The 23,142-nt window shown below is 38.5% G+C and overlaps 1 protein-coding gene across 1 annotated transcript in view; it reads right to left on the reverse strand.

Moving 5' to 3' along the window:
- Window positions 1-23,142, reverse strand: part of ST7 (suppression of tumorigenicity 7) — a 283,882-nt gene that overhangs the window by 49,854 nt on the left and 210,886 nt on the right. Inside the window, 3 exon segments of the mRNA XM_043968041.1 lie at window positions 1,471-1,487; window positions 1,490-1,572; window positions 3,076-3,148. Of these exon segments, the coding sequence (XP_043823976.1) occupies window positions 1,471-1,487; window positions 1,490-1,572; window positions 3,076-3,148 (173 nt within the window).

The raw sequence follows: 23,142 nt of genomic DNA on the forward strand, positions 1-23,142 counted from the left end.
CATTTTGCTAGTGAGAAAACTAAGTTGTATGTGGCTAAGAAAGTTGTTTTTTGCACTCCCTAATAAGAACTACAGTCTAACCACTTAGAGTTTGGCTTCTTTATGAATACACTGATCCACAAATACACTGTATGTATCATATGATATATGTGTGTCTGTGTGAATTAAGTTATTGTTAGGTTGTTTTCAGTTATATCTGACTCTTCATGACTCCATTTGGGTTTTCTTGTCAGCGATATTGGAGTGGTTTGCCATTTCCTTTTCCAGCTCATTTTAAGATGAAGAACTGACGGCAAAGAGGGTTAAGTAACTTGCCAGGCTCACACAGTTTGTGTCTGAAGCTGAATCTGAACTCATGAAGACGAGTCTTCCTGATTCCAAGCCCAGTGCTCTATCTGCTAGACTACCTAACTGAGATGTGTGTGTTTATGTACATATAAATATATATACACATATATGCATTATATATGATAAATATAAAAACAGGAACCAGTTCTCCTTCATGTGATAGATAAGGAACACATTTAAGCCTTGTATCTGCCCCTAGCAAAGTGCTCTGCTGAAAGAATGCTTAATAGATACTTGTTGAATCAATGGACTTACTGAATAGAAAATTGTAGGATATTACAGAAAAAAAGGCAAAAATCCCACTACATGGTGTTCATAATTACCCTATCTCTATATATTGTAACATTGAGATTCTATAACAGAACAAATAGTTGCACTTTTAAAAAATTACTCAGTAATGCAATTCACACTTGAGGCTGCTATTCTAATCGTGAGTTTTAAAATAGCTATCAGATCATATCTGAAAGAACAGGGACTGGCACCCTCAGAGGCTATCCACTTCATTTCAGAGAAGAGGAAAATGAGGGCCCAGGAAGGTTAGATGTTTTGCCCAAGGTTATGTGGGTAGTAAGCGTCAAGCAAGATTTGAGTACATGTCCTCTGGCTCTGGAGCTGGCTTTCTTTCCACTTTTTTCACTTTAAACACTTTTTAGTATTTCCATTAAATCACTTTCCCTTATAATTCTTTTCTTTGAGCTACTTGTTCCTATGATGTCCTTGACACAAACTGATTCTATCCAAAGCACCTTCTGAACCTTTGTCCATGTGAAGACTTGTTTCTTGAGGCTATGATGTGATATTCCACTCTTAAATATCCTAAAACTAGAACCACAATGACTGTCCTATTTGGGCAGCATGCAGTCAAAAGGACATGCTGTATGTTATCTCTATACTACAAAATACATAAATTGGTTCCAGAAGTCTTTTCAATAATTAGCATGAAATCACACAAGACTCGGATTAAGTTTCTGCTGTAAAGCACAAATAAGTAAATGACACGTAAGACCCAGTGTGGGCTGTATACCTTTTGACTATACTGGGTTTATGACAGGCATGGAGCTGTGGTCAGTGAACATTTCCTCTGATCTCCTAACAAGCTCAGTGGGGATTTCTCAGACTTACTTTTGGCACATGAGGATGAACTCTACAGCTCTGTGGATGGCCTCTACTGCATTCATCTCTGCTGTGCTTAGTCCTCGCCGGGACGCAGCCTCTGGAGAGAACCTGAAAGGCAGAGGGACAGACAAAACACGATTCACTGGAGCTGTCTAGTAAAACTCCCAGAAAGGCATATTTAGATACAGATAGATTACTCAAGGGCCCATGTAATCAAGGCTGAGCCATCAATATGCTCTCCAAACCTCCACAGTAAATGGAACCTTCAGTGATCCCTTAGATCAAGGCCAATGAAAACCCCAGCAGAAGCAGAAAGCGTGCTTGCCTCTAATTATGGCAGAAAGTCATTTCAAGCTGTCAATTTTCTCTCTTAAATAACTACTTAAATTTCCTATGAGGTACTGCTTAGGTGGGGGGGCGGTTCTAGGGAGACTTAAAGGGGCAGACGATGTAGGAAAAAGAGAAAACCATGTTACGTAAGAGTGAGAATGTTAAAAACAGAACTGGGGGAAATTTTAATGGTGGTCCCCAACCCAATGTCGGTGGCTGTGTTGGGAGTTCAGGTTGTTGCAGCATCAGCAGCAAGCGGGTCTGCTTTCAGCTGTACCGGCAGGGGGTGTGCATGCCCAAACTGTGGGCAAATCATCTGCCCCAGTGAATGAAAAAAACAACCAGACCATGCAATCTCTTTCTCACCTCACACCCCACGGCTAACTCCAGAGCTGTACTTGGCAGGCAGACACCACAGGGAAAGCTGTGACAACCCTAGCCCTGCCCTCCCAAGCTGGAGTCGCTGTGTAGGGAGAAAAGATGTTGCAGTAGGTACTGGCGATCTACGGGATAAAAAAAAAGAATGAAAGAAAATTACTTCGATCTTGAAGTGCACACACACTGAACAGCAAACCTTTCTGAGAGCAGGAGAAGAAAACAGCCTCTGCCCTATCTGCTTCCCAACTCTAGAGAGGACTGAATCTGGAAAATTGCAAGCCTTGGTGAACTGAAAAACAATGATGCTATTTTCTTTCACCTGCCAGTCATCCTTGACTATTTAATAGAAAGACTGTGCCACACCCACCTGCCTGAATAACATGAGCAAACACCACCAGGGACACTAGCTGTCAAAATGAAGTGATGCTGGGATGGGGAGAGGGGTGGTGGTGGTGATATTTTGTTGGTCTGTATTGAAGAGGCAAAGAATGTGTGAGCCCCCAGGCCCTCTGCCATACTATGGGTTTTCATCAAAACCACTATCTGTCTTGGGTTGGTGAAGGAGGAAGATAAGCAAAAAATGAAGTAAAGGAAGGCATTTCATCCAAGTCCCAAGCAGGCCTTTTGGAATCTACTGTCTGGCGACCATCACTTGGGAGGTACTGAATTTGGTAAGTGTATATAAATCCCTCTTTAGGGATTCACACACACTTACAGTACCCAAGGGAGATATGTTCTGTTCTGCTAACAGTGAAAGAAAAGATCAGCAGACTTTAGAAAATGCATGCTCAGAAGCAGGAATCTCATAGACTAAGAGAAGCCTCTGGTGACAAGGGCTCAGAGTAACCCATCTCTGTAAGTTGAGTCAGGCACTTAGCTCAGCAGAAGTTATGATTCACTTACTTGTCAGAGACAGCTCTTGCTTTGAGCAATGCAGCTGTGTAGCATATTGTTGCCGATTTGGGTAAGCTTATATCTGTTGGGGAAAAAAAAGAAAGCAGGAACTCTTGTAAATTTTTGGAAACAGAGCAATTATTTTTAATACAGTTATTTTAGTCATGCTAACGTAAATATTAAATTATCAATTATTTATATTTTAAAAGAGTCAGAGGTAGGTTTAGATTGCCTTATGTAATGAATGCATTTCTGAAACCAACCTTTTTGCAAATTCTATATTTGAAAGGGAACTTGGTAGGAAGCCTATTGTGAATCGCTCTATAAGAAAACAGTCATCTTCTAATTTATCTCTTTTGGAAATCTAGATTTTCCTATATTAATTTTACTTAAATGGGGCAGCTAGGTGGCACAGTGGATAGAGTACCAACCCTGAATTCAGGAGGACCTGAGTTCAAATCCGGCCTCAGACACTTGACATTTATTAGCTGTGTAACCCCGGGCAATTCACTTAACCCTCACTGCCCCACCAAAAATAATAATAATAATAATTTTACTTAAAGCAGTTTACACCTACAAATGAACACTTAAATATTTTAAAATATGGAGAAAAAGTTATTCTCCTCTTATTTTGGAAGGCAAGGGAGAGTTCTTCCTAGCTTAAAGAAAAATTTGGCAAGCAGCACTCTATTTGGAACTTCCTTAAAATGAACATGAGATGCTGACCTGGAAAGCAAAATAGTTTTTACTGCTGTTTTTTTTAGATGATATAAAATTAGTTTTTAAGTTTCAGAATCATAGAATCTCTGAGTGGAAGGGACCTTATAGGTCATCTTGTCCAATTCAATCAATTAACAAGTATTTAAGTACCTATTATTTGTCAGTCAGTATGGATTCAAGCACAAATAATGAAATGCTCCTTTCTTGCAATGAGTTCAACATTCTAATAGGGAAGACAAGAAGTACATATAAAATATATACAGTATAGTGTGTATGCATAAACACACACATATTTATATACGTGTACACACAAGATTTAAATACAAGGTACTGATACAATTAGGGCAGCTAGGTGGCATAGTGTGTAGAGAGAGCTGGGCCCAGAGTCAGAATGACCTGAGTTAAAATTTGGCCTCAGATACTTCCTAGCTGTGTTACCCTGTGCAAATCACTTAACCTTGTTTGCCTTAATCCACTGGAGAAGGAAATGCCAAACCACTCCAATATCTTTGCCAAGAGAACCCCAAACAGAGTCACAAGGAGTCAGACATGAGTAAAAACAACTTAACAACTACAAAACCTATAGAACTCTCATGTCTGCTTAAGAATCACCTTTATATGATACTTGACAAATGATCAACTAGCTTTTGCCTGAAGACCTCAAAATGAGAAGGAATCTCTGACATCCTCAGGTAAACCATTCCACTTTGGAAGAACTCTGTTGGGAAGTTTTTACTTACATAAAGCTTAAATTTCCTTCTTTTGAAACTTCCACCTACTGATCCTAGTTCTACTGCACATTCTGCATCCAAGAACATTTACTGAGCACTCATAGTCCAGAAAATGGAAGGCATCTCTAGAGCAACACAATTTCCTTCTCCTATTTTGCTTTTGTCCATTTCTAAGAAATATGATTTTCCCCTCTTTGTCCAGAGAGTTCCCTTTAGTTTCTACAGAAAGACCTAGAGTGAGAAAAGGTAAGAGATTAAGATATGATCTACAGGTAAATAAAATTAGATGTTGCTGACGGCATAGATGACAATCAATTTTATGAGTGCTTCTTTCTTGGTCCCTTCTGAAATATTTATTTTAAAATTTGCCTAGTCATAATGGTTCAGCATTTACCTAGAAATTTCAGCTAACTTTAGCCACCAAAACAGCACTACACCTTGAGGGAAGCTTTCTTAGCCCAGACCATGCCTAAGTGTCTTAATAAGAGTAAGAGCCTGGGATTTCCCAGCCAGGAGAGAAGAAAATTAAATGGAAATACGGTGAAAGGTGTTTCTTACAGAGTTAACTTCAATATACAAAGAGGCCTAATTAAAATAGTAATAAAAGGAAGCCTTTTAATTAAGAAATGACAGATTTGAGAATCTCATCAAAGAAAAAAATTCCTTCCATTTCTTCATCCAATAATAAAAACTCATAAAAGACTACATTAAGTCGACTCTTCAAGGAGAAATCTTCAACAAATAGAGGGAAATTTCAATACCTTAAATATGAGTCAAGCAAAATGTAAAAAGTCTCAGCATAAGGCATTTACTTGTAACAATGCTTAATAAAAATTCATGTTCAACTGAAAATTTATAACCAATTTAAACACAGTCTAAAATAAAGTATTTAGGAAATAATGATGTAGTATCAGACGATGAGAGTATGTTCTGTCCTTCTTAACATGTATAATTACCCAATGCAAAGCAACAAACTATTGGATTTCCCAGCTTCTGACTGTAAATTGTCAACAACTTGAGGTACACAGTTTATTTGGAAACTTATAGTTTGATCTGGAATGATGCTAAATAGTAAAATTTTACTCTTGTTAATTTTCAGCAATTCAATAAACATTTGAGTTCTCATCATGTAAGGCTCTGTGCTTACCATATAGTTTATTAACTCTGTAGGAAGTTGTCTACAACAAAATTAATAGCAACTTATTTATATAGCGCCTTCAGGTTTAGAAAGTATTTTCCTCAAAATGTCTCTGAGGTAGGAAGCACAAGTGTTACTATTCCCATTGAAGAAACTAAGGCTTGAAAAGATAAGTGACTTGCATTTAATCACGCAGCTAGTAATTGGCTAAGGTGTTTTGACTCCAAGTCCAGCTCTGTGTCCACTATACTACATGGCCTCTTATTCAGCCAAACTCAAAAAAGCTTTCTCACATGTTGCCACCCCTTCCTCTCTTTTCACTCCCTTTGCAATCTGGCTTCAGACCTTTGTCCTCTCTCCAAAATTGCAATAATCTCTTATTGCCAAATTGTATGGCCTGTTCTCAACTCTCCTTCTTGACCTATCTGCAGCACTTGACATTGCTGACCATCTACTTTTCTGGCTTTTTGAGATAGTATACTTTCCTGCTTTTCCTTCTACTTATTAGACTCTTCCTTTTGAGTCTTTTTAGTGATTCATCATCCATGTCTTCTCCCCTAAGTGTGGAAAAATCCCAAGGTTCTTTTTGGGCATCCTCTTTTTTCTCTACTGTCTCTCACTTAGTTACCTCATCAGTTCTCCTGGATTTAATGATTATTTTTACATAGATATCTCCTATCTCTATATGACCAGCCTTAGTCTCTCTCCTGGAGCCCTGGTCTGGCCATAAACAGTTGCCTACTGGACATTTCAAACTGCATGTCTTTTGTGAATTTCTTTTTTTCAAAATTAATTTAAAAAATTTTTTCAACATTTGTTTAGATAAGATTTCAAATTTCAAATTTTTCTTCCTCCCTCCCCTTCCCCCCTCCCCTAGACAGCATATAATCTGATATAGGTTATATATATATATATATATATATATATATATATATATATATATATATATATATATAAAATAACATTAAACATATTTCTGCATTAGTAATGTTATAAGAGAAAAATCAAAGCAAAAAGGAAAAACCTCAAAAAAGAAAAACAACAGCACCAAAAACAAGAGAAATAGTATGGTCCACTCAGCATCCATATTCCACAGTTCCTTTTTCTTTTTCTGGATTTGGAGAGCCTTTTCCATCATGAGTCCTTTGGAACTTTCTTGTACCGTTGGATTGGCAAGAAGAATCTAGTCAATCACAGTTGATCAACACATAATGTTGATGATACTGTGTATAATGTTCTTCTGGTTCTGCTCATCTCACTCATCATCAGTTCATGCAAGTCCTTCTAGGTTTCTCTGAACTCCTCCTGCTCATCGTTTCTTATAGCACAATAGAATTCAATTACATCCATATACCATAACTTGTTCAGCCATTCCCCAATTGATGGGCGTCCCCTCAATTTCCAATTCCATCTTTTATGAATTTCAATCTCAACATGTTTGTTTTAACTTATTGTCTTTCCCCCTGAAAACCAACCTTTCTTCTGCAATTCACTATTTCTTTGTTAAGGATACCTCATAGGCTGACAACTTTGGTGTCACCCTCAATGCCTACACTGTCCCTCACCCCCAAATCCAATCAGGTGCTGAATCTTGCCATTTCTACCTCCACCATAGTTCTAGTTACACAGCTGCTATATGGTTTCAAGCCTTCATAATCCTTCACTTTGACTACTGCAGGAGTCTCCTCATTGGTGTCCCTCTATGCCTAGAATCTTTCTGGTCTCCAGCGCACAGCTTCTAAAGAGATTGTCCTAAAGTAAATGCAGGTGCTTAATAAATGCTAGTTTGTTTGATTAACTTATGTATGTAAAAAGTGAATGAGACAGCTAAGCCACATGCTGTGGTGTGAATCAGAAAGATTTCATGAAAGAAATAGTATTTAACCTATACCTTGAAGGAAGAACAAGCACAATTTCAATAAATGGTTAGAGAGGCAAGATTAATAAATGCTTGCTGATGAATGGGATGAATTTAGGGGCAGAGGTGGGAGACAAACTTGGAAAGAGAAGCTGGGGCGTGGTTTCAGTGGGCCTAGAACCTAGGCTAAGGACATTATTCCATGGTCCCTGGAGGATAAAGGTTGTGCATTTGAAAATAGCCTGGGGCATATTTACCATGAGGTTAAGCACCTCCATAACTGAAGCTAGCCAAAAAGCCATTCTGCAGCAGCATTTTGACAAACACAGCTTTTCATGTGATAGTAGGAGCTAGGACCTGTCTTCACAATGGTCAGTCAGCTGGGGATGGTTTGGGTTTGCTGAGTCATATCTAAGTCATTAAGGGAAGGAATTATTTCTTTTTTTTTTTTCCTTTTGTTTTTCTAGCACTTGGCCCATAATAAGTGCTTAATAAGTATTTGCTGAATGAATTAATGTTAGGCTGCTATGACTCTGTGAGGGTTCTGGTCTTTTTGAGCAAATACTCAGCAGTTGTATCTTATCTTTGTGTTCAGTTAAATGCAAGGATTTATTAACCACTTATTAAGTGCTGAAAATAGTGTAATGTGCACTGGTTTGGGAATCAGAGGATCTGGGTTCAAATCCTAGCTCTGTTGTTTACTATCTCTGTAATGTTAGGCACCCCTCTGCCCTACCCCCACCCCCCTAGGTCCCCATACAAGGAAGGAGGCTGGACTAGATGTTCTCTGAGATCCTTCCCAGCTCTCATATCTAGGATCCTGTTATCCCAAGATGGTGAGAAGATGATTTAATGTGGTCATTAGATCATAGGTAAACTGTAGAGATGTGTTGGTAAAGCAGGTGTAATGACTAGAATGACGCCACCTGCTGGAGACTTACTATAGGAAAGCTCCACCATGAGGAGAAGGCCTCTGAGGGCAAGGCCATGCGGCTTTTCCTTGGCGTCAGGAAGTGACGTTTGCTCATGGGTGCTGTCTATCAAGGCTACCAGCCAATCAACTAGAGGAGCCTCCCATTTCTGGGAGGGACACACGAAGCAGGAAGCGGACGCTGGGGGAGGAGTTCTCTCTCTTTTTGGTTCCTGACTTGGTGGTGACAGCAGAGAACTACACAGAGGAATTGAGGAGAGGACTTCACAGGAAAACTGAGGAAAGACAGGATTGCCAGGCTGTAGGAATTCTGTTCTCAATTTTTCTCTTTCTATCTTTCAATAAACCCTTAAAAACCTAAACTCGTTTTATCAGTCATTTTAGTCAGTTTCCCCAAAAACTGGGGGAACAGATTAGAACCCACATTTAAAATTTTACATTACACAGAGGGTGGCTGTGAAGGACATGTATGGTAAAGTAGTATGGCTTCTGAGGAAAAAGCATGAGATGAGGCAGCCGAGACAATGAGTATAGGCTCTTCTTCCAAACAGTTTGACAGTGAAAGGGAAGAAATATGAGATGATATCTTGATGGCATGCCAGAGCCATGGAAAGCTTTTGTTGTTGTTTTTAAAGAATAGGTACAAAGCGGAGGCTGAAGGGACATCAGCGTGAGTCTGGGCAGAGAGGAGAACCCAGTAGAAGGATGTTAAAGAGGTGAGTGAAAGAAAGGGGAACAGATGGTGCATGATCCCGTGGGAGAGATGATCAAGTACACAGGTGGAGGAGTGAGCCTTGGGGAGAAGTTTAAGGATAAAAATGAAATCAGAAACTTTATTGTAACAATGAGCCAGGAATCAGGCATGAGAATTAATTTAACAACAGGGAAATGTAGATAAGGTCTTTTAATACTGTTTGCTACTAGCCTGAAGATTTATTTGCATAGTCATCTTTTTATTAACATTTTTAGATCTCAACTAAAAGTCTATTTTAAATGTAAGGACTTCTGTTAAACAGCATCTTATTTTGCTTTTATTTTCTAACAAGAGGTTAATGGGAAAAGGGCAAAGTCAAAACTATGTTAAAAATCAAGTTAATAAAAAAAGATTCATTTGTATTTTAGAAGGGAAATAGCAAAACAAAAACTCTCTGTGGTATGTGCTGATTCAAGGGCCAAACTGCATTTGTGAACAACTATTAAATTAAACTTTTTACTTATTTATTTATTTTTGGTGAGGCAATTGGGGTTAAGTGACTTGCCCAGGGTCACACAGCTAGTAAGTGTTAAGTGTCTGAGGTCGGCTTTGAACTCAGGTCCTTCTGAAGTCAGGACAGGTGCTCTATCCACTGCGCCACCTAGCTGCCCCTTCCCCAGCCACTCTTAATCCTATTACCTTTCCTCGGTCAATTATTTCCTATTTATCCTGTACATGGCTTGCTTTGTATATGTTGGTTTTCAGGCTATCTCCCCCATTAGAGTGTGAGCTCCATGAGGGCAGGGACTGTCTTTCGCCTCTTTGGGCTTAGCACAGTTCCTGGCACGTGGCAAGTGCTTGCCAAATGCCAATGATTGATTGCTCTCCCTGCCTCAAGTCTCTCCCTTCTCTGATCTGTCCTCTGCACAAGCTTCCCAAGTGCAGGTTGGACACGTTACTCTTACCCATTATTTCTAGGGTTTCCCTCTTAAGGATGAAAGAAAAGAACAACTTGACCACAATCTACCTTTATGTTTATGCTCTAGACATCTTGGCTTTGCTGTTCTCAAAGGCAGCCCTCCGCCTCCCCTCTACCAGTCTCTGCATCAATCTCTCCCAAATCTAGAAAGTTCTCTCTCCACAACTTCATCTCGCAGACCTCCTTACTTCATGATAGCTGAACTACCACCTTAGAGCCTTTCCTGACTTCCCCAAATGCTAGTCCCTAAACTATCTTTTATTTACTTTGCACTGATTCTCTGTATATGCACATCTTTTTTGGGAGGATGGAAGATCATTGAGGACAGGACCTGTTTCACGTTGTCTTTATATCCCCACCATTAAGCACAGTCCCTAGCACACAGCAAGCACTGAAAAATGTTTCTGATTGACTGAAATTCCCTATTATGTTTTTTATTAGTTTGCACTGTCACTAATACCCAAAAAAAAGCATCCTTATGAATTTTGATGCCAAGGAGACAGGGAAGGAAATTATTGGATGTCTCCTAAGTCTGTGAATCACAGCAATGACAAAGGATACCAAATGCATTTTCCTCACTTAAAAAGTAGAGTTGATTTCCTTAGGGGCATGAAAACTTAGTATTAGCTCTAATGTTCCACTTGGCATCGATCTATCTGTTTTCTCATAACAAGTGTTTTTCTGGAAAGGCCAAAGATTCCCCCCCCCCAAATGTCTTCAATATGAGCATGTGAAACTTATGTAAGTTATTTCATAATAAAGTGTAATTTTGTGGTCAGTTCACAGAACTAATCCTTCTCTCCTTGACTCCCCTATAAGCTAGACTTCCATGACTATTTGCTTCCCTTGTATCTTTCTGATCTTATTCCAGTTCATCTGCATCTTTATGTTCTCTGTTAAGATACTAAGAATGCCATAGCCTGTTTATACAGCTAAACTCATCCATGCTATGTATTTGAACCTTGTCACCATCAAACCAATCTCTCCCTATTCCACTTTTGTCGGTCATGTGTATTCTAACACATGTACAGGAAGAAGGGGACATTCATCTCACCAGCCACATAAGCCAAAACAATAACTGGGATCAGTGGAGTAATACTAATATTGTCATGTAATGTGAAGAATATTGCCTCTGGATTTACAGGTCCTCAGCAGGTCTTTCATACTTGACCCACTTCAAATACCTCTTAAAGACTCACTTCAACCATATTCTAGGATTTCAAAACACAATAAGACTGGTTCAATTTATGTGAACATAGTTCACAAATTACTCTTATTTACTTAACTGTGTTGGTGGTATGTCAGGACATTAAATTTAGATCAGAATTCAAAAGCTATTTCAAATTTTGAGTTCAGTATTTCAAGTTAGCATTAAATAAATCATAGATTTGATTTATCTGTAGCTGTCATTTTTGTAGCCATATTCATGCAATTACAAATGAGGAGATGTCTCTGAGGTTTCTGAAAAGGACAGAATCTTGACTCAGGTATGATCTCATCTAACCCTCTTCTCAATGCAGGAATTTTTATACAATTTCCCTGACAAATGATCACCCATTCTCTTCTTGATTACTTCCACAGGAGTTAATGCAGCTTGTTCCAGTGTTTAACAACCCTAATTAGTAAAAAGCTAGCTCCTTCTTATTTGGAGATGAAATCTGCATCTCTGTAACTGTTATTAAGAGGAGTAATACAGATTAATAAATCCATTGTCTCTTTTGCACAAAAGCCTTCAAATTCTTTGTTGGGAGCTATCATATCTGTTCTAAATCTTCCCTTCCCTAGTTTCCTCACTTTTTTATATCATGCGTTTTTATACCCCTTCTCATGCTGATCACTCTTATCTACTGTATTTCAATCTATGCCATTCTTTAAAATGTGCACCCATTTGACACAATGCTCCAGAGGAGGTCTTCCCAATATAAAGCACAGTGGAACTACCACTTCCTTGATCTTGATACTGTATTTCTGTTAATGCAATGTAAATTTGCCAATCACATCATACTGTTAGCTCACACTGAACTTGTAGTCAACTTAAATCCAGTGTTTTAGTTAATCCTCCCAGCTTTGTATCAATTACCACCTTGGTAAGCATTCCTTCAATTTTTTCATACAAACTATTGATGTGAATGCTGACTTGTATAGAGCCCTGGAGCAACAGAAGAGAGCTCTTTTCCCTGGTCCCTTAGTTACCATTCTTAGGAGTTAGATGCCTATGATGTCATCATATTAAACTATCACTTAGACCACATTTTTTCACTTCCAAAGAGACTTTGTCAATGACTTGATGAAATCAAGAGAAAATATTTCTAGGGCATTCTTCTGCTCTATCAGTCTAATAACCCTTAAAAAAGACACGAGATTAGTTTGGTTTGACTTGTCCTTAATTAATTCATAAAGACTCCCAGATAGTACTTTTTGTTTTATTAAGCAACCAAAACATCATAATCTTTTCTAAAATTCTGTCAGATATTAACATCACGTTTGCCAGTCTGCAGTTTATGAAGCCATCTTTGTGCTGAAAACTGGAAAAATACTGGCCAGTCAGCAATCTTTAGCTATATTTAAGAGAGAATGAGACTTCTATTATAAATTATATGTGTACACACACACACATATATATATCTGCCGGTGTGTATATGTGTGTGTGTAGACATACAGACAGACAGAAGACAAACACACATACGTATGTGGATATTTTATTCTCCCAACATTGAGAAATCTTTCTTCTGTGATGGCTTTGTAACCTGTATTAGGAAAATTTTTCTAAGTAGTGGATTCAAAGTCAAAAGACTGGGTTTGAGTCCTAGCTCCATGATTTTTTAGCTGTGCATTACTGGGAAAATCCCTTAACCTAACTGAGCCCTGTTATTTCTTCTTTCTTCTATATATTTGTTATATACAGTGATTTCTGAGCTCTGTTTACTTTCTTCTGTATTGGTTTTTATCTTCCCACGTCTCTCAATATTCATCAAATGCATCATTACTTATGGGGCAATGGTATGATTCCATTACATTCACTTATCATAATTTGTTTAGTCATTGCCTAATCAATGGGCATCTAAACCCCGCCCCAGTTCTTTGCTAACAAAGGCAGTGATATTGGCCACAATCAGTGATTCTAAACAGTCTCAAACTTTTCCAAACACCTCAGCTACAGAAGTTCCCGGACAGGCCTTTCTCTTCTCAGCTGCCCATATCAGGTCTAAGTATGAATTAATTCTCCGTGGTTAAAGTCTTCTGTGACCACAGGAATTGAAGTGGTGGTAACTTGCTTGGTATTTTAAGTTGCAAAAATCCCAAAAAGGAAATTTGTTCTTGATGGATACTTGCATATTTCCCCTAAACCTGTCCCACTCTAAATCTCCTCATTTCTCTGGATGATATTGGCATTTTTTTAAATGACCTGTTTCAAAGCCCTCGTCATCCTTCACCGTTTCTTCTCCTTTATGTCTCCATATCCAATTAGTTCTTAAATCTCCACACAGTCTCTCATCTGATCCCTTCTCAGGGAGCCACTATCCTAGTACAGGCCCTCATCACTTCTCACCTGGATTATTGAAATTACACCTAATTGTTCTCCCACTTACAGTTTCATTCTTCTCTAATCTGTTCCAAATTAATCTTTCCAAAATATAGATCTGATCATGCCACTCCCCCGCTTAAAAAAACCTTCAATAACTACTTTCTTATTTTATCCTATCGCCCTTAGAATAAAAAAGAAATGCCTCTTTAGTTTAAGGCCCTGCACTTACTGGTTTCTACTTAAGTCTTCAGCCTAATTTCATACCACACCCCCTCTCTACATTCCAAGTAAATTGGAGATCTAGCTGTTCCCTAAACACTACGCTGCCATTTCCATGAGTGGTCAAGATCTGTCACCTATGCCCTGAAGGTACTTCCTCCCATCTATACCTCTAGGCTTTCTTAGGTTCATATCAAGTTTTGCCTCATCCAAAGAAATTTTCCCTGACTCTCCCAGTTGTTAAAATTCTCTTCTTCCTCAAGTTACCTTATATTTATTTATGCATTCACAAGGTGTTAACCCCTCCCCAGTAGACTATAGGGTATACACTGTTTTGCTTTCATTTTTGTAAGCATAGCACATAACGCAAAACCCTGCACAGAGTAGGTGCTTAATGAATTTTTTAAAGTTATTATTCAACCTCTAACAAATATAAAAAGTGTAACTGCATATTTATAAGTTATTATGAATAGCTAAAAGTTGAAAAAATTTAAAATGTTCTGTAGACATTCTAAGCCCAACAAATCTACACCTGAACTCATCTTTCCCCCTCAACATTTTCCTCATCCTAACTTTGGTACTACTGTCGAGGGCACCACCACTATCCTTCCAGTCACAAAGGCTTGAACTTGGGTGTCATCCTTAACACCTTACTCTTTCTCAGCCCCCATGTCCAATCTGCAGTGCTAAAGCCTGTCAGTTTCTCACCTAAGCTGCTTTCTCCTGACACTGTCACTGCCTCGCTCCTGTAGTGGAAGTGGCCTTTAGGTTGGTCTCCATGCCAAAAATCTCTCTCCACTCTGGTCCATCCTCCAGTCAGAGATCAAAGGGATCTCTGCAAAGGGCAGGACTACGTCATCCTCCTTTTCAGTAAGCTCCAGTGACTCCCTAATAGCTCCAGGATCAAATATACAATCCGCTGGCTTTTGAAGGCCTCCATAACCTGGCACTCTCTCTCCAGCCTTTCCAGGCTCCCTACACCTTACCTACAATCCAATAACACTGTCCTCCCTGTCGTTCCTCACACAAGACAATGCATCTCCCAGATGCCTGGAATTCCTTCCCTTCTCATCTCGGCCCCCTAGTTTCTCTGGGTTCCTTACGTCTCTCCTAAGATCATACTTTCTAAAAGAATCCTGCCTCAGCCCCCTTGCAGTGCCTTCTCTCTGAGATCATCCTGAATTGATCTTGCACTTGTCTTGTTTATACATACTTGTTTGCATGTTGCTTCCCCCATTAGATTGGGAGTTTCCTGAAGGCTGGGACCAGAAGGGAGGGACCAGTTTTTTGGGTTTGGGGTTTGTTTTTGTTTGTTTGTTTTTTTTCCCTATCCCCAGCACTCAGCAGGATTCCGGGCATAAGGTAGTCACTTGATTGTTGATTTGATTTAAAAGCCAAACATTAATTCAAAAGTTACATTTCTGAAAGCACTTATTCCTTTTGATCTTTTTATGTTGACTCTTGTTATACATTTAAATGTAAATGGCACAGTTAGGTGGTACAATAGATGAGCATGTAGGCCTTGAGTTAGAACTGAGTTCAAATATGACCACAGACATTTAACTATGTGACCCTGGACAAGTCATTTAGCCTCTCTTTGCCTCAGTTTCCTCAATCGTAAAATAGGATAATGATGGCACCTATTTCTCTGCATTGTTATGAGGATCAAATGAGATAATATTTGTAAAGTATTCATCCAGTGTCTGGCATATAGGTGATACTTAATAAATATTTGTTAAATTAAAAACATAAAATGCCTTACTATACTTTTATTCAGCATGTTAATTTTAAAACCACTTAAGGCTTTTCAAAAGCAAGTGGGATATATTCACTAAATAAGAAAATATTAAGATATGAGCATCCCAATGTGGAAAACTATCCTCATATGTAATATGTAACTGGAAAAAATAATAAAATAAAATAAAGAGATAAAGAAGACATTAAAAAAATATATGAGCATCCCCTTATCACCTCAAAAAACAATCTAGCTTCTCATGAACATTTTTCCTATAACTTAAGTTCTAGTTTCTAGCAGTTCAAAATCTTTGGAGGATCAACAGACTGTGGTGATGGTCATTTTAAGAATGATTAGGAAGCTTTTAAACTTTTTTCATTTTATTAGATGTTTCCTGAAGTGTTTATATTCCTGTTGTCTATATGATTTTCAGGGGGAAGAATGAAGTAGAAGTGGTAAGGACAGAGGAAACTTGGCTCTAAATGGAGAGTATTTGAAAGAAAAGCTGAAAAAGAAAACAGCACTAAGATAATGCATACATGTCAGAGTTGAACAGGGACAAACAAAAAAGACTAGCTAAAAACTAGAAAGGCATGCCATGTATTTTCTGGGTTCCCTCAGATCCTATCTGGAGTTGGGGCATGTGTGAAGTTCAGAGTAAAAATAATCTTGTTAATTACAAATCTTCCAGAGCCTATAAATAGCTCAATGAAATAAAATTAATTTTAAGTGAATATATGTAATACAGACTATGGCTTGGGTGAGTCCAGGGAATGCCTAATAGAGATATTATTTAGATGGGATAGTAGCGTGAATGAATGAAAATGGTATCTGGCCCTGACAGTTTATTTAACCTCTCCAAATTTCTCCATCAATAAAATAAGGATAAAGACCATACTTAGGGGCAGCTAGGTGGCACAGTGGATAGAGCACCGGTCCTGGAGTCAGGAGGACCTGAGTTCAAATCTGGTCTCAGATACTTGACACTTACTAGCTGTGTGACCCTCGGCAAGTCACTTAACCCCAACTGCCTCACCAAAGGGGGGGGGGAAGGACCTACTTAGAGCTGGAAAGGACCTTGGAGGTCATTTTGTTCAAACTCCACCTTTTACAGATGGAGAAACTGAGGCTCAGAGTCTTGCTCAAAGTTAGCCATGGCTGTGAACAGGAGAGACAGAATTCAAAAAGGACCTTGGAAGATGTTACCCAGTGTTGTCATTCAAATAGAAACAGATCCCTGCTGGCCCACATACTGATTTAGAAAACCATATTAACATTATCTGTGCTGTGTTGTATTTTTATTTATTTTGCTAAACACTTCCACTTATACTTTAAATTGGGGGGAGGCGGGGCGATGAGGGTCAAGTGACTTGCCCAGGGCCACACAGCTAATAAGTGCCAAGTGTCTGAGGCCCAATTTGAACTCAGGTCCTCCTGAATCCAAGGCCAGTGCTTTATCCACTGCACCACTGAGCTGCCCCCTAAAATTTTTTAGTATTTTATTTTCCCACAATTACATGTAAAATAATTTTCAACATGCATTTTTAAAACTGAGTTCCATATTCTCTTCCTCCCTCCATCCCCACCTCCCTCACTGAGAAGGCAAACGATTTGATATGCAATTATACTTTAATCTGGTTCCTCCTCACCTTATTCAGTTTTACTGGCCTCTAGTTTCCCCCCTGTGATCTAGACCTATCAACTCATTTTACAAAATAGGAAACTGAGGCTTAGAGATGTGGAAGGTATTATCTAAGTTCATACAAATAACAAGAGCTAAGCTTTGGATGCTGGCCCTCTGAGCCTAAAACCCATTTTTTTTTTCTATTATACCATGCTGCCTCTCAACTATTACATAAATCCATAGCATGCTTCACTGTGAAATTCTTCATAATTTGAGAGGAAAAAAGAACAAACCAGAGGATCTCTGTTGTAGCAGCATTGCCTCTTTGGTTCCAAAAAATGTCCCACTCTCCAAAATGAGCTTTTTTGGTGCAAACACAATTCAAGGCCAATGTGATGTCAACGGGAGGGGAAGACTTAGGGGCTAACTTCCTTCTATAAATAGAAGGATTCTTCCTAAGAACTTCAAAGGCACGAGAACCCTAGAAGTCCAGATAATTTCATCACTTGTGATGAAGTTCCACAAAGGTCTTAGCAGGCAAAAAATTATTATTCCAATGATGCCCAAGAAATTTAATCTTTTACTCAAAGGCAATGACCAGGCCACTGTGATCCAGATGTTACTTGCTCTTTCTGAGTTGGATTATCACCAGCCCAGAGAATGTCTCTGAGGGCCCCACAGATGCTGGACATGGGGCAAAACTAGCAACTCTGCAACTCACTTAACGGTGGCAGTTGGCCAATGAGGCCACATTATCTCAGTAAGTTATGACAATCTCCAGATAAGGATTTGAATAGGGCCAACAGTTCATATTAAATAAAACCCAGGTGAATTTGGTGAATCTGAATATATGCATGTTATATATTTATTATGTAAATGTATCTATACACATTAGTTATGGTATCTTTTTTTTGTTGGGGGGGGCAATGGGGGTTGTGACTTGTGCCATCTAGCTGTCCCCTATGGTATCTTTTTAAAAGTACCTTATATTAAAGGATACTGGTGCTAATGCTACTTTTCTATATAAAAGTTGTTGAAATGGCACACTACTCATAGTCATGCCTTTTTATGCTGATATATGATAAGATCATATATGATGACTATAGTTTTCATTTGGAAATGATCTGTAGGGACTGTTGGTAGAATTAGGTCTCAAAATCCACTTGGTACCTGGTCACATTATGCCATTTCTGGTAGCCCCATTTATGCATTAATACATGGACCCCATGGCTATCTTAGAGCTGGTCTCCTTTCCTGTTCCTGGGTGCCTCTCCTGGGCTATGCATAAAAGTAAATCATCTGCGTGTTCTCCCCTCCTAAGTATGGCGCTGTATCCCCCCCCCCGCCCCCCAGCCCACCGTCTTCAGCACTCCAGGTTTCCCTCAAAGGATTCTCTCCAGCTCTGATGTCCCTATCTCTCACAATGATTTCTGCTTCTGATGCCATGGAAGTTACTGTAATTAGAAGGAGTAGGAAGATGATTTCCCATTAGTACAGATGTTTTCCTGATGTCTCAAAGCTTGCTTCCATTCAGGCTTCATCAGGAGAAACACTTAGAAAACTCATGAAGACAACTATGTGGCACTTTGGACAAAGTGCCAGACTTGGTGTCTAGAAAATCTGAGTTAGTCTCGCCTCAGACCCTTACTGTGTGACCCTTGGCAAGCTGCTGAACCTCTCTCAACTTCACTTTTTCCATCTGTAGAATAGGGATAATAGCACCTACCACACAGGATTGATGTATCAGATGAGATAATATATGCTATGTAAATGATAGCTATCAGTATTATTATGGAAAGGACAGTGAGGGAAGACTTTAGGAAAAAATTTTGAAAGTACAATCAGGGACAGCTAGGTGGTGCAGTGGCCCTGGATTCAGGAGGACCTGAGTTCAAATCCAGCCTCAGACACTTGACACTTACTAGTTGTGTGACCCTGGGCAAGTCATTTAACCCCAATTGCCTCACCACCACCCCCAAAAAAAGAAAAGAAAGTACAATCAAAGGCCTACACCTTAGAACATGGGGGATTGAGAGTCCAAGAGCCTGGCTTTGAATCTCATCTCTGCGCAAATCCAAGTTCTGACAGTTACTACCTGTGTGACCTTCCAGTGACCTTGCTTGGCTTCAAACAAACCACATATCTCCCTTGGCTTCACTAGTTGATCTCTAAATTCTGTAACTGCAAAATTAATAAATTAGCTTATGTGAAGATAGTTTCCTGAACACTGTCATCATGGTAATAGAGCATCAGTTAAAAACATTCCATGAGAACAGTATTTCTGCTTTGCACTAGTGACAAATTCTGAAGAGTAGTAATGGCTGAGTAAGGACCACAGGCTGTCCATAAAACCCACACTATGTGACCACAGTAAATCTTCCTGTGATGGTCTGCTGGTTATTCTCTTCCTGAATTCACATAAATGACTTTCTTAATAATAATAATAATAATAATAATAATAATAATAATAATAATAGCTAGCATTGCCCTTTAAGGTCTGGACATAATGTTCATTGGTGTTATTTCCCTGGGACTTATGATTCCCGCCTATTTAAGGTGAAAAAGCTTAACTCAATGTCAGATATGTCTTAAAATGTTACAGAAGTCTAGATAGTTTAGACGCAGCTGTTTCATGTTTTTTGCATCCTTTAAAAAACAAAACAAAATAAAAAAGAAACCCTAGTTCTTCCTTGCAGTAGATCGTTTTTACTCTGAGAATTTGGGACATCTGACTAATGGACTAGAGCAGTGATCCAAAAGAACTTAAGCCAAGTTTTATTACCACTGGTGGAAATGACCACAGTGCTGAGGTAGCTGTGATATCCAGATGTGCCACTTCTTTTTTGTCCACAGTAACAACAGTGGCCTCTTGAAAAAAAGTCCGTGGCACTTTTTCAATGCTCCAAATGTTAAATAAAGATGGGCCTCCAGAAAAAACAGAATTAACATCTAAACATATATCTGCATTTGCCATCAGATCCAGTATTACTTTTATAATATTTAGAAAACATCAGTTCTGCCTTTTTCAAAAATATTTATTACTATTGTCATGCTGTGACCAGTATTTAACAGAAGGCCCTAAAATAGAACATGGAAGATATATGAAGAATACTAGAAAAATTTATACGTAAAAATCAGGGTATTTACACTTGAATTGTGGAATTAATTTTAAGGAAATACTTAAAAAGAAAAATATTCAAATAATTATGATAAAAATAGGAAGAGAGGAAATATGGGTAGTGGATAGAGAGCTGGCCTTGGAGTCAGGAAGATGTCGGTTCAAGTTCAGCATTTGTAGGGCAAATTCCTCCCTGGATGCTTCCTCTATAGTGATAAAATGACAAGTCTAGTTAAAAGTTAAGGGGAGAAAAGAATGAGAAGAAAATCTGTCATATTGAAATCCCAAACTTTGGGCTGAAATTTTAATTTTAGCTGGTCTTTGAACTTTTAAAGAAAAATCTAAAACCCGTGTCATTTTTTTTTCCATTGGCTTCTTTCAAAAGAAAATTATGATGACTTAGTGGTCTTAAATATTCTTCATATCTATGCTAGAAACTAGACGAAGACAAAGATGCCAAAATCTAAATGAAATGAATAGCATAGGTCAGTTTCCAAACATTAATAAACACATAAGGTAAGGCCTGGAGAGGAAACTATTACTTAATGATGCTTCCAAAGAGAGGCAAACAAGTATAGACATACTTTTCCATTCCTTACTTGTGATTTGACTAGTATGGCACAACTGACACTACATTCAATACAATTTAGATTCAGAATGGAAATATTCAAGTGAATGCATACTCCTTGGCATCACCTAACATATAAGGAAAGCAGAAGCTGTGAAGGCTCTAGCTAGCACCTTGAGAAGCTCACTATATGAGGTCTTTCGTGCAGCAAAAACTTAAGAAACATGACCAGTAGAGACTACTAAACAAGGACTACAGAAATTTGAGAAAAGTGAAAAAGCTGAATGTAGTAAGTGATTAAAAAACAGAAAATCAAGAAGTATGGGGAATGGCAAATAAAGAACAGCCTTTGAGAGAAGTGGCTAGATTTCTAAAAAGTGGGAACATACCAGAAACAAAAATAAAATTGGATGGAGCCAGCTTTCCAAGGGGATGCGGTGGGAAATGCCACATTTAACTTAGTCCCTGAGGCTACCTAGTAAATATTCACTAAAGGAAGAGTTTATCCCTATTACTGGCCTGAACCAAAAATGCAAGGCTGAAATAAAATGGAAGAAAAACGGAATGGAAGGAAAATACACTTTACCTTACTCTGTTTCTAGAACATGCTGTTTACTTTTTCCTTTCTTTAAGAAAAAAAAATCATTTTTGGCAAAAGGCAAGAATTGCATTGTGTCATTTCCCAACATAATATTCAAAAAATTCAGCCACCTGGCAAATGTTATGAAGAAGGATCACTGTACCCATAAGCCATCCAAGAAACAGCTACCCAATGGGCACATTCCATTTTGCAAAGATAACATACAATCCTGCTGCTTGGGTGTGGTTCTATGGGGAGGTGCAGAGGCTGGGATTCAAAATGCTGTCTCCAACATCATGTCTTGGGATGATGACATTTGAACCACGAAGCATTAGGAAAAGGGTGTCTCTTTAAGATCTATCCATTAAAAGGCCTAAGTCCTCAGTTTCCACATATAGAGCTCAGGTAACTGGCCATCAGAAGCCTAATGTATGCTTGCAGTTCTCTTTAGGCTTTTCAACTTTTCTCTTGCAGCCACACTGAAAAAAAAATAGTACTTGAAAGTACCCATCTAATAATTAGGGAACAAAACAAAGAGGCTTTTTTAAGCGGAGTCCTCAAGAACAGTAACTTCAGCAGCCATAATCAATTCTTCTGTAAATAACACAGACCCATGCCAAGCCAGAGCCAAAAATCCCCTTTAGAATTCAATTGTGGTTAGGTCATCTGCACTCTAAAGACAAATGCTGAACTCTAAAGCTATAATGAGGTAGCTCAGCAACAGAATGTGTCCTGCCACTAATGAAGCTCTTTTTCCATGAATAATGAGCATGGACATCATCTCTGTTGCCAGGTACACAATATAAACAAAACTGAATACAAGGCACTTGGTATGGCGAGTTGTCCACTTAGAATAACAGAAGTTTTTCAAAATATGAGCCAAATTTTTAGCAGAGGGTGGGACCAGCTGTTGTAAGAAATAATTTGAACATATGTTATCAGAATCCAATAAATCCGCTTTGGTTATAGCTGAATGAAGGCTGTGGAGTGGGACAGAGAGAAATAGGAGATAGAAAACTATGAATGAGTTCATTTCTTTATATTACTATCAATCTTACAACACATAAAGCTGATGAGTTTTGTAATGAGCTGAGACTCTTATGAAAAAGAGCCTTTTGAGACTTGTGAATCCCAAGGGCTATACTGGTTAAATTATTATTTCTTGAATCTTGATGTGTAATGTAAATACTGTGCGGGATGTGGTATACATATACTATGTTAGAACTTTGCTCTAACACTGGTCACAAGAGTGGAATTCAGCCAAAAGAAGGTCCAATTGTTCTCTATTTCTTTGGGGGTGGGTTGAGGGGGTGGACAGGGAGATGAGGACAGTTAATTATTTATGTGAATTCCTAAAGGATCTCAATATAAGATGTGTCTTATCTTTAAGACAATCCTATAAGGACAAAGACCCAGAGGACAGCATTTAAAAAATGCCAAAGCATAAATTATCTCTATTATTTAATCCCAGGTGAATGCCAAATTTTTGGATGTTTTTGCTTTAAAGTGCACAATTAATATTTATTTTTCTTTTTGAAATCAATTATGTGCTATATATTCTGTATGTTATTGCATGGGATACTTAAGTATAATGAGGCAGAATGAGCACACAGTGTGGGGTTACAGGTTTCTGCCTTTGATTTTCCAACTCATTT

This window comes from Dromiciops gliroides, chromosome 5 (genome assembly GCF_019393635.1).
Source record: "Dromiciops gliroides isolate mDroGli1 chromosome 5, mDroGli1.pri, whole genome shotgun sequence".
NCBI classification, from domain to species: domain Eukaryota; kingdom Metazoa; phylum Chordata; class Mammalia; order Microbiotheria; family Microbiotheriidae; genus Dromiciops; species Dromiciops gliroides.